The 12952-nt window shown below is 43.6% G+C and overlaps 1 protein-coding gene across 2 annotated transcripts in view; it reads left to right on the forward strand.

Annotated features, from left to right (window-relative positions):
• The window catches only part of ABCA1 (ATP binding cassette subfamily A member 1), a 97650-nt gene extending 85066 nt beyond the window's left edge, over positions 1-12584 (forward strand). For both annotated transcript variants that reach the window (XM_080371371.1, XM_080371372.1), the window contains exons 37-51: positions 13-182; positions 905-1082; positions 1640-1755; positions 1843-1987; positions 3214-3337; positions 3939-4068; positions 4199-4319; positions 4500-4562; positions 5016-5122; positions 5554-5695; positions 6962-7096; positions 8367-8470; positions 8597-8689; positions 8875-9118; positions 9318-12584. In XM_080371371.1, coding sequence (XP_080227497.1) covers positions 13-182; positions 905-1082; positions 1640-1755; positions 1843-1987; positions 3214-3337; positions 3939-4068; positions 4199-4319; positions 4500-4562; positions 5016-5122; positions 5554-5695; positions 6962-7096; positions 8367-8470; positions 8597-8689; positions 8875-9118; positions 9318-9458 — 2013 coding nt within the window. In that variant the 3' untranslated portion in view covers positions 9459-12584. The remainder of the gene's footprint in view (positions 1-12; positions 183-904; positions 1083-1639; positions 1756-1842; positions 1988-3213; positions 3338-3938; positions 4069-4198; positions 4320-4499; positions 4563-5015; positions 5123-5553; positions 5696-6961; positions 7097-8366; positions 8471-8596; positions 8690-8874; positions 9119-9317) is intronic.
• Positions 12585-12952: the final 368 nt, after the last annotated feature.

Raw genomic sequence — 12952 nt, forward strand, 5'->3', positions numbered from 1 at the left:
GGTCTCTTGCAGGTGTGGTTCAACAACAAGGGCTGGCATGCCATTGCGTCCTTCCTCAACGTGATCAACAACGCCATCCTTCGGGCCAACCTGCAGCAGGGCAAAAACCCTAGTGCTTATGGGATAACTGCCTTCAATCACCCACTGAACCTCACCAAACAACAGCTCTCTGAAGTGGCCCTGTAAGTTCTGACATGAATGTAGATGGCTTTGGGTTCATCAGCAGCCGATTACTGGAAACAGGCAGTGTAATCTTCAGACCTTCTGCTTCTTGAGAAATTCCTCTCAGCCATATCCAGAAAGATGGCTCACCATGAATATGGTTGTTCTTTTGTCCCAAGGTGCCACTGTTTGACTAGGAAGCATTGATAGTTCCTCTTTGGTTTTGCCCACTGTCTCAACCTGGGATGGCACACAGTAATTCACGAGTCTTACTGCACTAAGACACTGACTAGTCCACTACCACTACAGCCAGAGTCAGGACTCATAAGCTGTATCATGCAGATACATCCATCAGATCTTAGAGCAGTGGCAGCTGACAATCAGATAGCCCTGAACTTTAAAAAACAAAAAAAGACAAACTTCCAACAACCCCAAGTGGGAAACAAAGTGGTGGTGATAAGGAAGGCAGAAAACAGTCTCTTATGCTGAAGTTACCAATCAGTTTCCAGGTTGTGGTGCTGTGCTTGAGATGCCAGCAGGCTGTGTATGTTCCCTTTGTCATACAGCTAGAGAAAAACTGTACAGTTAAGACAGCCTAATGTGGTTATTTACCCTGCAAAACAAGGACAGCAGAAGGAGAAACAGTTTCTGCACTGCCCTCCATGAGCTGCCTCATTTCATCTCAAAGGAGCCAGCACCAGCGTACAAACACGTCACTTCCTAATTTTTTTTTTTTGTCCAGGATGACCACCTCTGTGGATGTCCTCGTCTCCATCTGTGTGATCTTTGCCATGTCCTTTGTTCCTGCCAGCTTTGTAGTCTTCCTTATTCAGGAACGTGTCAGCAAAGCTAAACACTTGCAGTTCATCAGTGGTGTGAAGCCTGTGATCTACTGGCTGGCCAACTTTGTCTGGGATATGGTAAGGGCTCTGTAACTGCGCTAAGCTGCCCTCCCTTCTGTGTTTGAGGGCTGTCTGTTGCACTGAAGTGCAAAGCCCACTTGGGGTCGGTGGGCACCACATTAGTTCAGTGAATAACAAACTGGCGTATGACTTCTGTGTTTACTCTCCTTGGGGCAGTGGTTCACTCACCTCAATAGGACAGTGAACATGGAACAGGGGATGGGAGGGCAACCATAAGCTCAATCATCAGCATTTATTATGCCACTTTATACCTGCCCCAAAATGTTGCTTGTGTAGCCCCTTGTTCTGCTCTGTTCAAAGCAGGTTTTTTCAACCTGTGGTGTCCAGAACCTCTGGGAATCTGTTATCTGCTTCTAGAGGGACAAAGAAATGTAAATTCATGTATACTACATTTTAGTGCACACGTGTGACTCTCCAAAGAGTCTCCCATTGGAAACAGCGTTGGGAATGCTGAAGAACGTTGAAAACCATTGGTTCAGAGCAGAAAGACCCATTTCATTTTAATTTTTTTTTAACCTGGAAACAAATCTAAAGCCCTATTTTTCACCTTCCAGTGCAACTACATTGTTCCAGCCACACTAGTCATCATCATCTTCATCTGCTTCCAGCAGAAGTCCTATGTATCCTCCTCCAACTTGCCTGTGCTGGCTCTGCTTCTGTTTCTCTATGGGTAAGGGACTTCTCATCAGAAGGATCACTGGGAAGGCTCTTAAGTTGGAAGGTGCTTACTTGACATTGCTGCCTTTCCTCTTGCCAGGTGGTCCATCACCCCTCTCATGTATCCAGCCTCCTTCGTGTTCAAAATCCCCAGCACAGCATATGTTGTGCTGACCAGTGTGAACCTCTTCATTGGCATCAACGGTAGTGTGGCCACCTTTGTCCTGGAGCTCTTCACCAACAATGTACGTTTCCCCAAAAGTTCCTCACTGTCTTGTGCTGCTGTGATCTAGTTCCATGTTGGTGCTATGTTGCCTTTAGCAGCCAGTTCTCCAGAAGGGCTAGCCCCTGGTCTGTACCCGTTAGCTACTCCAGTGGTTTAAACACAGGTTCCGATTGAAATGGGTTAAAGCCCACTTTGGCAATGTTTATAGAATAGTGAGGTGTGAAGGGAACCTTCTGACATTGCCTAGTCCAACCTCTGAGCAGGGTCAGCTCAGGGCTGTCAGATTTTGAACATTTCCAGGAATGGAGAGTCCGCAGTCTTTCTCGGCAACATCTTCCACTTCTCAACCACCCTTAGGGGACAAAAAATACTTCCTTATGTTCAAATGAAATTCCTGTATGTTCTTCATAAGGTGCAGTTTCTGTCTACCACAGGTCATTTCAAGCACTCAAGCACTTAGTTGCCCTCAGTTTTGCCTCCTGTGGAAGATACCGCTCTAACTGTATTGGGAACCTATGCACCTCACTTCAATTTTCCCAAAGCCAGGTGCCTGCTGGGGAAGGTGCGAGTTCCAATCCTGCCTGTAGGCAACACAAGATGTCTTAGCAGGCCACATTTGATGCACACTGGTGTGAAGTGTTCCTTGTGGGAGGAGGTTGAGGAGACCCTGTGCAAGTTGCCTGTTGATTGTTACCACTGCCTGTGGTCATAAGGAGGCAGTCCTTGATGATGGTCCCTTTTGTTGCAAGGCCTGTTTTAGCTCAGTGAAAACATGTACATACTTGATGTTAAGTGTCTGGTAGAAAGCCTCCCCAGGATCCTGTGAGTCCAACCCGACCTGTGGGCTAAGTCAACTGGAAGACAACAAAGCAAAAGGATTACAGTCTCCAATATGGGATAGGGAGGGGTTACCCACAGCTGCTGAAAGCACGACTTTTCTGTCTTCTCAACCTGTAGCCTTTCTGCATGTTGTTATTTGCAGACACTGTCTTTTAGACTGTGAACATCTGGAGGAATCTCTCCTTTGGTGCAGTTTGTTTGTATTAATAACATCTTGAGCAATGCAACAACACTGTCCAGAGGAGCCATGGCACTGGCTCTTGGGAGAGCATTTCTAATTCTGGAATCTTTGTGAGATTGCAGCGATGGGGGAGGGAGGGGTCAATCACAACACGGGTCACATTTGGTGGGTGGTGGCTGCTTTCTGCTCAGATGGCTCACTGGCACTTGATTTTGTCTTAATAGAAGCTGAACAACATCAATGACATCCTGAAGTCTGTCTTCCTCATCTTCCCCCACTTCTGCCTGGGGCGGGGGCTTATTGACATGGTAAAAAACCAGGCCATGGCTGATGCTCTGGAGAGGTTTGGTAAGTGAATTTGTGTATCAGAGGGACAGTGGCCTGAACTGAACACAGAAAGCCCGAGTCTGTTCCAGATGAGCACCCTTTGCTCCTCTGACTTTTCAGGAACTGAAAGTGCATGATTTGCAGCACAGATTTGATTGAAGTTTTTTACAAGGGCTGAAAAGAGTCTGGCAGATGTATTCCCAAAGTTTTGAGTTATTATGGGCATTAAATAAAATTGTATAAAGCCAACTGTATGGAGAGGATTATTAGGCTAGGTGTGAGGAACGGCTGAGATTCTGGAATGATTTTTTTTTTTGGAGGGCAGGGGGATGCAGATGTCAGGCCTGAGTAACGGTCTTTCTATGCTTCACTAACCTTTTGGGAAGGTGGACCAGCTCTTCTTTGGCAAACCAAATTTTCTGGGCCCGAGTCCCAACTTTGCTACAGTAAGAAATGGGCATGCAGCCACAGCTGGCCCCTTGTATGGTCTGTCCCTTCCCTCCTCCCACTGGCTGCTCTCCAGTTGCCCTGCTGCCCAACTTGGTGAGCTCTGCAGGAAGAAATGATATCCTGCTCCTACTGCTCTGGAAAGGTGACTGTGCTTTTCATCTCATTTTGGCAGGAGAAAATCGTTTTGTGTCTCCTCTGTCATGGGACCTGGTGGGAAGGAATCTCTTTGCCATGGCAGTAGAGGGCGTTGTCTTCTTCCTTATCACAGTGCTCATCCAGTACAGGTTCTTCATCAAACCCAGGTATGTTCTCTGCTCCACCTCACCACTGCAGGCAGGTGAAGTTCTCATTGGTGTCCCCCATGAAGTGGGGAGAATATTAACTATGGAGGCCCTGTCATCTGCTAAAGCTTTATCGTGTTGCTCTCTCCAGGCCTGTCTATGCCAAGCTGCCTCCTGTGAATGATGAAGATGAGGATGTAACCAGAGAGAGACAGAGGATAATTAGTGGAGGAGGACAGAGTGACATCTTGGAAATCAAGGAGCTAACAAAGGTGACAGAAGAGTTCTGCATTCCTAAGACTTGTTGGTACAAAACCATGCAGTTTACCAGAAGCCTTATTCAGGGGAATTTAGTGGGGTCAAAACTGGAGCATGTGTGGAGTGTTGAATATGTATGGCTCTGATTGCAGTTCTCTTTGACATTGTCTTCTCATTCTTTCTTCTGTTTTTAGATTTACAGAATGAAGCGAAAGCCAGCAGTTGATAGGATCTGTGTTGGAATCCCCCCTGGAGAGGTAAGCTCATCTGTCAAATTCATTGCTTTTGCTATTACTGCAGTATTTAAGAGCAACAGGCAACAAAGGATAGGGTAAAATCAGAAACAGATGATGCTGAAATTACATCAAAGGAAATTGCCCACAATTTGAAGCAGTTTCTGATTCTGTGTCTCTCTGCCTTTGAAGAAAATACTGAATTGTCAGTCTGGCACCAGAGGCCAAACTCTGATACCCTCAAAGGTGTGGCACTGCACCAAGGTGACACAACAGTTCGTTCATTTTCCCAGTGTAAAGATTTAGACTTAAAATGAAAGTCCAAAAGTGTTTCTTTTCCCCGAAAACTCACTGAAGACTCCCTCCAGCTGTCCTGAGGGTCAAGTTTGCTCCTTCCTATCTTGTCAGTGTTGAAAATGATGCAGTTGCATCCTATTCTCAAACACACTGTGTTCATCTGCTTTTTTGTATCCCCAGTGCTTTGGCCTCTTGGGAGTAAACGGTGCTGGCAAGTCATCCACTTTTAAGATGCTAACTGGAGATACAGATGTGACAGGAGGAGAAGCTTTCCTCAAAGGAAACAGGTGAAAGACCATGCATCTTTTCTCTGCTTTGTATCAAAGCAGGTCCTTTGCAGTTTTCTCATCCAGCTTTTGCAGCCTTTGTTCCACTTGGAGCAAATCTAAACTCTGCCCCACTTTTTCCTTTTTCAGTTATTGGCATCTGTTTCAGCCCTTTGCCAAGTCCAGTAAAGTACTTCAGTGGCTTAGGAAAATTGATTTAATTGGGTAGCCACTGAATACCTGCCCCCTTATGTTTAAAGTTCACACTAAAAAAAAAAGGGGGGGCAGGGGGGCAGGTAGGGACAGAGAAAAAATATGGCCAAAATGGATTTTAGGATCCTGTTTTTGTTAGTTCAATTATTCCAAAACCACTGTTCCACTTTCCTACTTTTAAGAACTAAAATAGCAGTGTGTACTGTTGAAATTCTCACAAAGGGGTTTTTCTTTTATAGTATCTTGTCCAACATCCAAGAAGTCCATCAGAACATGGGCTACTGCCCACAGTTTGATGCGGTTAATGAACTGCTGACAGGGCGGGAGCACTTGGAGTTCTTCGCGCTCCTGAGAGGTGTTCCAGAGAAAGAAGTCTGCAAGGTAAGTGAAACACGGTAGGACCCACTGCAGTGACCAGCTGTTCCTGCTTGTGTGCGCTCTACAACATATGCAGTGCTGTGATGTGAAGCTGCTGAAGATACTGTATGGTGAAATCTGCCCACTTTCCTTCCAGGGCAAACCAAAGTTGTTGTGGTTTTCAGTGCTGCCTAGGAAAGTGTACTAAATGGAAGGGCAGGTACTTTTTGTCCTGCATTCTCATAGCAGATGCACTTCTCTGCTGAATGACTTCTTTCTTTTAAGAGTTTAAGGGCTGTGGAGCTGCAGGTCATGCAGAACCTCACCTGCTTTCAAGAGTTAATTCTTCAAAGTCCCAGGGAGCAAGCACTCTACAGCTTAACAGGAGCTCATGGTGGCTGTTACATTCCAATTGATCATGCTGCACCATTAAAGTGCTGCTATTTCAGCATTCAGACATGGGGCTCCACTGACAGTCTTCAGGCAATTAATGGCAGCTGCTAGTACCATACAGTACCCTTCTCAGTGCAGTTTCCTTGGGTTAACAGCAGTTCTCACTATGTGTCCTGGGCGCTGCAGAACAGGAACTGCTATAGGTAGGAAGATGACATCTGTACCCAGTGTTTTGGGTAGGTCCAGATCTGGTGCCTAAGGTATGTCCAGGTATCCTAAATACCACTGAGAGCAGTGATTATGGGTGAAAACCGCAAGCTGCTTTGAAGGTTGCTGGCAAGTTCGTCTTTGTGATGTTCCTACTTAGCCCATATAAAAGGGACCCAGTTCTGGATGTGATCCGAGTAGTAGCTGAATTTCTTTCCCCTAACACTTTAGTCCCCAGGGCAGCAGTGCCTGCCTGTTGGCACCAGTAGTAATACTCCTGAATAACAAACCAGATCCCCCCCCATCTGTCTGAAGGACTAAGATGCACCACGGTGGAATTGCTGTGTGTCAGTAGTGACTGTGTCCCTGCTGCAAGCCCACAGCAACTGGAAAGCTAGCTAAAGCTGGTACTGCTAAGAGCACTACACCAGGGGGTAACATGGCTCAACTCACGCTCACTGGCTGATAAGCTGCAGCCATTTGATATTCTAGCCTTCCAGGGGCCAGATAGCATATATCCTGATCTAGAGGTGAACAGGGTGTTTCAAAACCTACATCCATGCCATATTAGATAGTCAGATGAGTAGCCATTCTGAAAAATGTTTTTAAAGCCAAAGCTCATAAGGAAAATCGCATTGTGTGGATGTTGGCTGTGCTTGATTTGAGATGGTGGTGTTCTGTCTCCTGTAGGTTGGCGAGTGGGCAATTCGGAAACTGGGCCTTGTGAAATATGGAGAAAAATGTGCTGGGAATTACAGTGGAGGGAACAGGCGCAAGCTTTCCACAGCCATTGCCCTCATTGGAGGGCCACCTGTGGTGTTCCTGGTGAGTCTGCAACCTTTGCTCATTAATGTTTACCTTGAAAAACAGAAAAATCAGCTTAAAATGAAGACTAGATATTTCATGGCTAACTAATGTTTAAATCTCATGAGACCCCACCTGGAGTACTGTATTCAGCTCTGGGGCCCCCAGCATAAGGCCCTGGACCTGTTTGAGTGAGTCCAGAGGAGAGACATGCAGATGATCAGAGGGCTGAAGCACCTCTCCTATGAAGACAGACTGAAAGAGTTGGGTTGTTCAGCCTGGAGAAGAGAAGGCTCCAGGGAGACCTTATAGCAGCCTCCCAGTACCTGAAGAGGGCCTTCAGGGAAGCTGAAGGGGGACTTTTTACAGGGGCATGTAGTGACAGGACACGGGCAAATGGTTTTAAACTGAAAGAAGGTAGATTTAGATTAGATTTTAGGAAGAAGTTGTTCACTGTGAGGATGGTGAGACACTAGAACAGGTTGACCAGAGAAGTTGTGGATACCCCATCCCTGGGAATGTTCAAAGATGGAGCTTTGAGCAGCCTGGTCTAGTGGAAGGTGTCTCTGGCCATGGCAGGAGGTTTGGAACCAGATGATCTTTCATCTTTGGTCCCTTCCAACTCAAACCATTCTAGGAAATACATCATTAGTCACTTAATCATGAGCAAAGAGCACGCTGAAATAGATATTTAAACTATTTAAATGTAAGTGCAAGCTATAATGTGTCTCCAGGCTTCTAGTTTTGAAAAGTCATTGGGTAAGTGGGGGTCTTGAATGTGATGCCAAACTGCCAGCAATGTAGCATCTTTACTAACTTAGTACCGCTGCAAAGATTTCTATATGTACCAAAAATAACAGTTTTCTTGATGGACGCAAACTAATCTTACTGTGCAGGAGAATTTGTCCTGTGTTTTTAATAATGCAATGAAAATTAGAAGTAAATAACTTCAGATTAATATTGAGGGCAAACCTTAGGCTTACTGAAGTTGATGGTGCAGGAGAAAGTAGTGCTCTATTTAAACAAGCTAATTGACTTTTAACTTTGTTTAGAACTGGATATTTCAAGATGTTGTAATTGCAGAATAAGCTGTACTTCCCAGATCTGAAAAATAAGTTTGCTAACTTAAAATTTGGAGCATAAATTAATTTCTCATTTTGGAAAATGAGTCAAACGTGCTTATTTTCAATGTTTCCAGTATGTGTAATCAGAATGAAAAGGTAATTTCAGAGATGAGATATTTGTTGGTAGAATATATCAGCATAACCTGGATTTTGTATATATTTTGCAGGATGAGCCAACAACAGGGATGGATCCCAAAGCACGTCGTTTCTTGTGGAACTGTGCCCTAAGTGTAATCAAAGAGGGAAGATCAGTGGTGCTCACATCTCACAGGCAAGTAGCAGCCCAACTGTATCATGCCCTGGCCTGTACATCTACCAGGGCTGGATGCTAGATTCCACTTGGCTGCTCTGCACTTCACTGCTCTTTGCAGTGCTAATGAAGTTATTTCTCCTACAGCATGGAAGAATGTGAAGCCCTGTGCACTCGAATGGCGATAATGGTCAATGGGCGATTCAGGTGTCTGGGCAGTGTCCAGCATCTAAAGAACAGGTAGGTTTGGTGGGTTTTTTTTCACTTACAGCACAGAGTTGTTTGCATTTTTAGGGAGATAGTCTGACTTAATTCCTCATGCAGCATTTCCATTGCTATTCTGACTATGGGAAATGCTGATGGAGTTTAAGCTGCACTTCTGTTTCAAAGGCACTTAATTCCTGTGCTGGCCACCTTGTTTACAGGTTTGGAGATGGTTACACCATAGTGGTGAGAATTGCAGGAGCAAACCCAGACTTGAAGCCTGTTGAGTTGTTCTTTGGGCATGCCTTCCCTGGAAGTGTCCTGAAGGAAAAGCATCGGAATATGCTGCAATACCAGCTTCCTTCCTCGCCATCCTCCCTGGCCAGAATATTCAGTATTCTTTCCCAGAACAAAAAGAGACTCCACATAGAAGACTACTCCGTTTCTCAGACCACACTTGACCAAGTAAGTTTTCAGTAGCCTGTCTGCCAAAAGCCTTTTTGTGCAGAGGCAGGAATAAATTCACCAGTTTGCTGGATCTATCTTTTAAGGGCATTTCAGCAGAGTACTGAATTCCAGGACTAGTTCAGGAAGCCCGGTATATAAAATACCCTGAATTAATGAAAGTACATGGTGATGTGTGACATGGCCTTTTTTCTCGTAGGTATTTGTAAATTTTGCTAAGGACCAAAGCGACGATGACCACGCGAAGGACCTGTCATTGCACAAAAACCAGACTGTGGTAGATATTGCAATCCTTAATTCCTTCTTGCAAGATGAGAAGGTAAAAGAAAGTTGTGTGTGAGCCAATTTCAGCAAAGAAATGATGAGCAGAATGTGGACTTCCTTTTCCTGGGATAGAATACTCCCGAAGAAGAAGCTATGGGAAGAGAAACTGGACACTCTACTGATAACCATTCAATGCAATGCAATTCAATGCAATGAAAACAAAATTCCTTTACAGGGGCAGTGCCTCACGGAGTCATCTTGTACTGTTCTCAAGTGAAAGACTTGAACTTAGCTCATTACAGTATAACTCTGAAGCTGTGGTAAGGCACCCACCAGATGCTGTGGGCTTTCAACCATACTGTATCTTGTCCTGTACAATATGTTTTCACTAGGGTTGCAAAAATAGCTCACTGAAGAATCATGGCCAGTGGTTATTTATAGGTATTTGACATGCATGTTTTAATTTTCAAAACATGCATGTTAGGAGCGGGAATTCTCTGGTGCTACATCCATTGCTGGCAATGAATGCACCAATGCAGTCAGTGGCAAGAAAAGGCACCACCAGTGTTGTAGCCTTAGGCTGTGAAAACTTACCTGACCATCTGCTTTTCCTAGACTGGTGTAGGTGAGTTAGTAACAGATCTGGGGCCACAAAGCAGTACTGTGGAGGTGGGATGGCAAGAGACAGGTCATCTTATCTGTACATCTCCATCAGTTAAGTGGTGATATGCAGAACCGTGAACCCTGCAAATGCACAGGATTGTCCCACCAGCATCACAACCAGTAACTACTCTGACTAGGTTTTTGTGTAGTTAAGTACTCTCCTGCTCCTTTGAGGTACAGCAACAGTTGCATGAAGACCTAGTAGGAGGAAGTGGGTGAGAAGCAGACCTAGATTTTGGACCACAGCAGCTAACAGTAGTTATACAAGCTGCTAATGCCAAGAGCAAATTCTAAATCATGAGATGTCACTCAGATATGTAATATCTGCTCTTTAACCCCCTGCTTTGCACCAGAAAGGTACCCATCATCTGAAATTATTGCTTAGCGTGAGCATGTTGCCATTTCTGGCTTTGCCAGATAAAACTAGAAATGAGATGTAGATTTTTTTTTTAAACAGTATTATTTATGACTTTAAATAGGTAGGTAGCATAATTAAGGATTGAAACTGCTTTCAGTTGATCTTTGTAGCCACAGTATTTCTTTACATTATGCCTGTGATGCTATGCTCTCATTCTATCCATTCAGCGATAGCTACATTCATGATCTGACCAAGTTCCAGACTCTAGCAATCAGTCGCTATCTGCAATTACTTCAAGTTGTTCACCTAAAATTTTCCTGTTTGGAAACTGGTATAACATTAGATAAATATGTAAGTTTCTGCTTCTGTGGTGCAGTGTAGTTTCAGTCATTAGGTGATCCCTAACTGGAGAATACACCCTTGTGTGACAAACTGCTTCAGTAAAAATCCCCTTGAAGAACAAGATCGTTTGAAATAGTAGTGCTGCAGTTTATCAGTCAATTAAAGTTTTACAAAGCCAGAATAATATTAGAGGGGATGTTACGTAATAAGAATAACCAATTCTTGTTCATGTTGTACAACAGTCATGGGAGAGTATGCTTTCATTAATATACTTACAGGCCCTTCTGTCTTGCTTTTACATTCAGAAACAGGTTCAGTCATATGGCTTGAATGAAGTACAGTTCCTGGGCTATTCCCGTATGTCATGCCTCCGCCTTAAATACCCGTACAGGTTCTGGACTATTTCTTGATGCTTCTCTGCCATGAATCAGTCATGGACCATTTTTTTTTTTTTTCCCCCCTCTAAGTGCCCATAGCAGCCCAACAAATGGTGAAAAGGCTGGCATGAGCCTGGAGAAGGTTGACTACATATTTCCAGGTATACCTGGTAACACTGACCAATTCAGCATTTTGAAAATACAGTTAAATAATTAGCACAAATTCCCAGTCCCTGCTGTTTCCTGCCTTCAGATAAAGTAAGAGCTTACTACATGCTCTGCTGAAGTGCCTTTTTCATACTTTTTTTTTTTTAAATCTATATAATACCTTGCTAAGGGGATTGACAAAGGAGTGTAATGGGGATTGGTATACCTCACTTAAAACATGCTTTGTTATTACCTTTATGGCATTGTCACCCTATGGGGATGAGTTATGGGGTGATGAATATACCAGAGTTCCAGGTGCAGAAAAATTACTGATCAGCTGAGCTACAGCCATGACTTCTCTGTAACAGGCTGCAGGTATGTTACGGTATCATTGAAACATGTAACATGTATTGAAGGCTTACCACTGCTAAAAATTACTATTACAAATCAGCATTAAGTCACTGAAGTGAAGGGCTTAAGTTTTGCACTGTACCAAGCTAGTGCATGTAGAACTAGAACGAGTTCTGGGAGGATTCAGATTTGGTCCTGAAAGGGCTGTGGTTTGCTCTTTGTGACTGCTTATGTAAATTAGCAGGAAACAGTAGTTGCATCATAATGCTTTTTTCCGTAGCCCACCAAAAAGAGATTCTTGATTCCTGTTGCCCTGTGACTGTCATGCCCACACAGAGTCCATCTGTGACAAAATGTTACAGTAAACATGGATGTTGACCAAACCTATTTCACAGCTCTGACCTGTCTTGTTCATACTGAACAGACAGCATAATGCAACTCTCACGATCTGTCATGGAGTAAGTTCAGCCAGCCATTAATTTACTCTTTGAAGTGTGTGTTGGGGAAAAATCACTCAAGTCACATACGGTAATCAAACCACTCTTGATAATGAAACTGCACTGAGGTGTTAACTTATTTTAGATTTTTATTACTATTGACAGATTGCATCCCTCTTTGTAGTACATTTGTATTTCAGTAAGGAGTTGCATTTTTCCCCATGGTTAAACCACCACTTTGTGCTTATCTTTCCCTCCTGAATTACAGTTGTTCCTTCGTTCCAAGCACTTTATGCTGTCTGTAATGGGATCTATTTTTGCACTGGAATATCTGTTAACTTTGCAAAAATCTTGAGAGATTTCACAACTGAAGTTTCTAAGTTAAATCCTTAAATGGACATTTTCATTAAAAGCAAAAAAAAAAAAAGTATATATATTTGTATTTGCTAATAACTGTTACGTGAAGTATTAAAAGGCACTCTAATTGCCTTGTGTTAAGTAAAAAATAAAGCTTTTATGGCACCATTGGTCTTTGAAGTGTCATTTTTGCATGTGTTCTTTTGCAGAGTGCGGTTAGAAGCTCTTGTTTTGCCGGAGTTTGTTTTGTTGTGAACTTTGCATAATGTACAAACAAGTTCCAGTATCTCTACAAATTAACATGGGGCACATGTTTTCAGGAAAGTGAGATGGTACAAGATCTGAAAGGCAAGTGCTACTTTAAGCTTCTAAAGCTAGGAAATAAAAAGGTCTCCAAGTCCTAAAAAAAGTGAGTGGTGTAAGTCACATCCAGCTGCAGAGCACAACAAACTTACCTGGATGTTTCAATTCCCAAGTCAGGTACCTGCCTCTGAACAGAGGTGTGGCAAGTTGCAACTACTGATAACTTCATTCTCTT

The sequence above is a fragment of the Falco punctatus genome (assembly GCF_963210335.1).
Source record: "Falco punctatus genome assembly, chromosome: Z".
NCBI lineage: Eukaryota > Metazoa > Chordata > Aves > Falconiformes > Falconidae > Falco > Falco punctatus.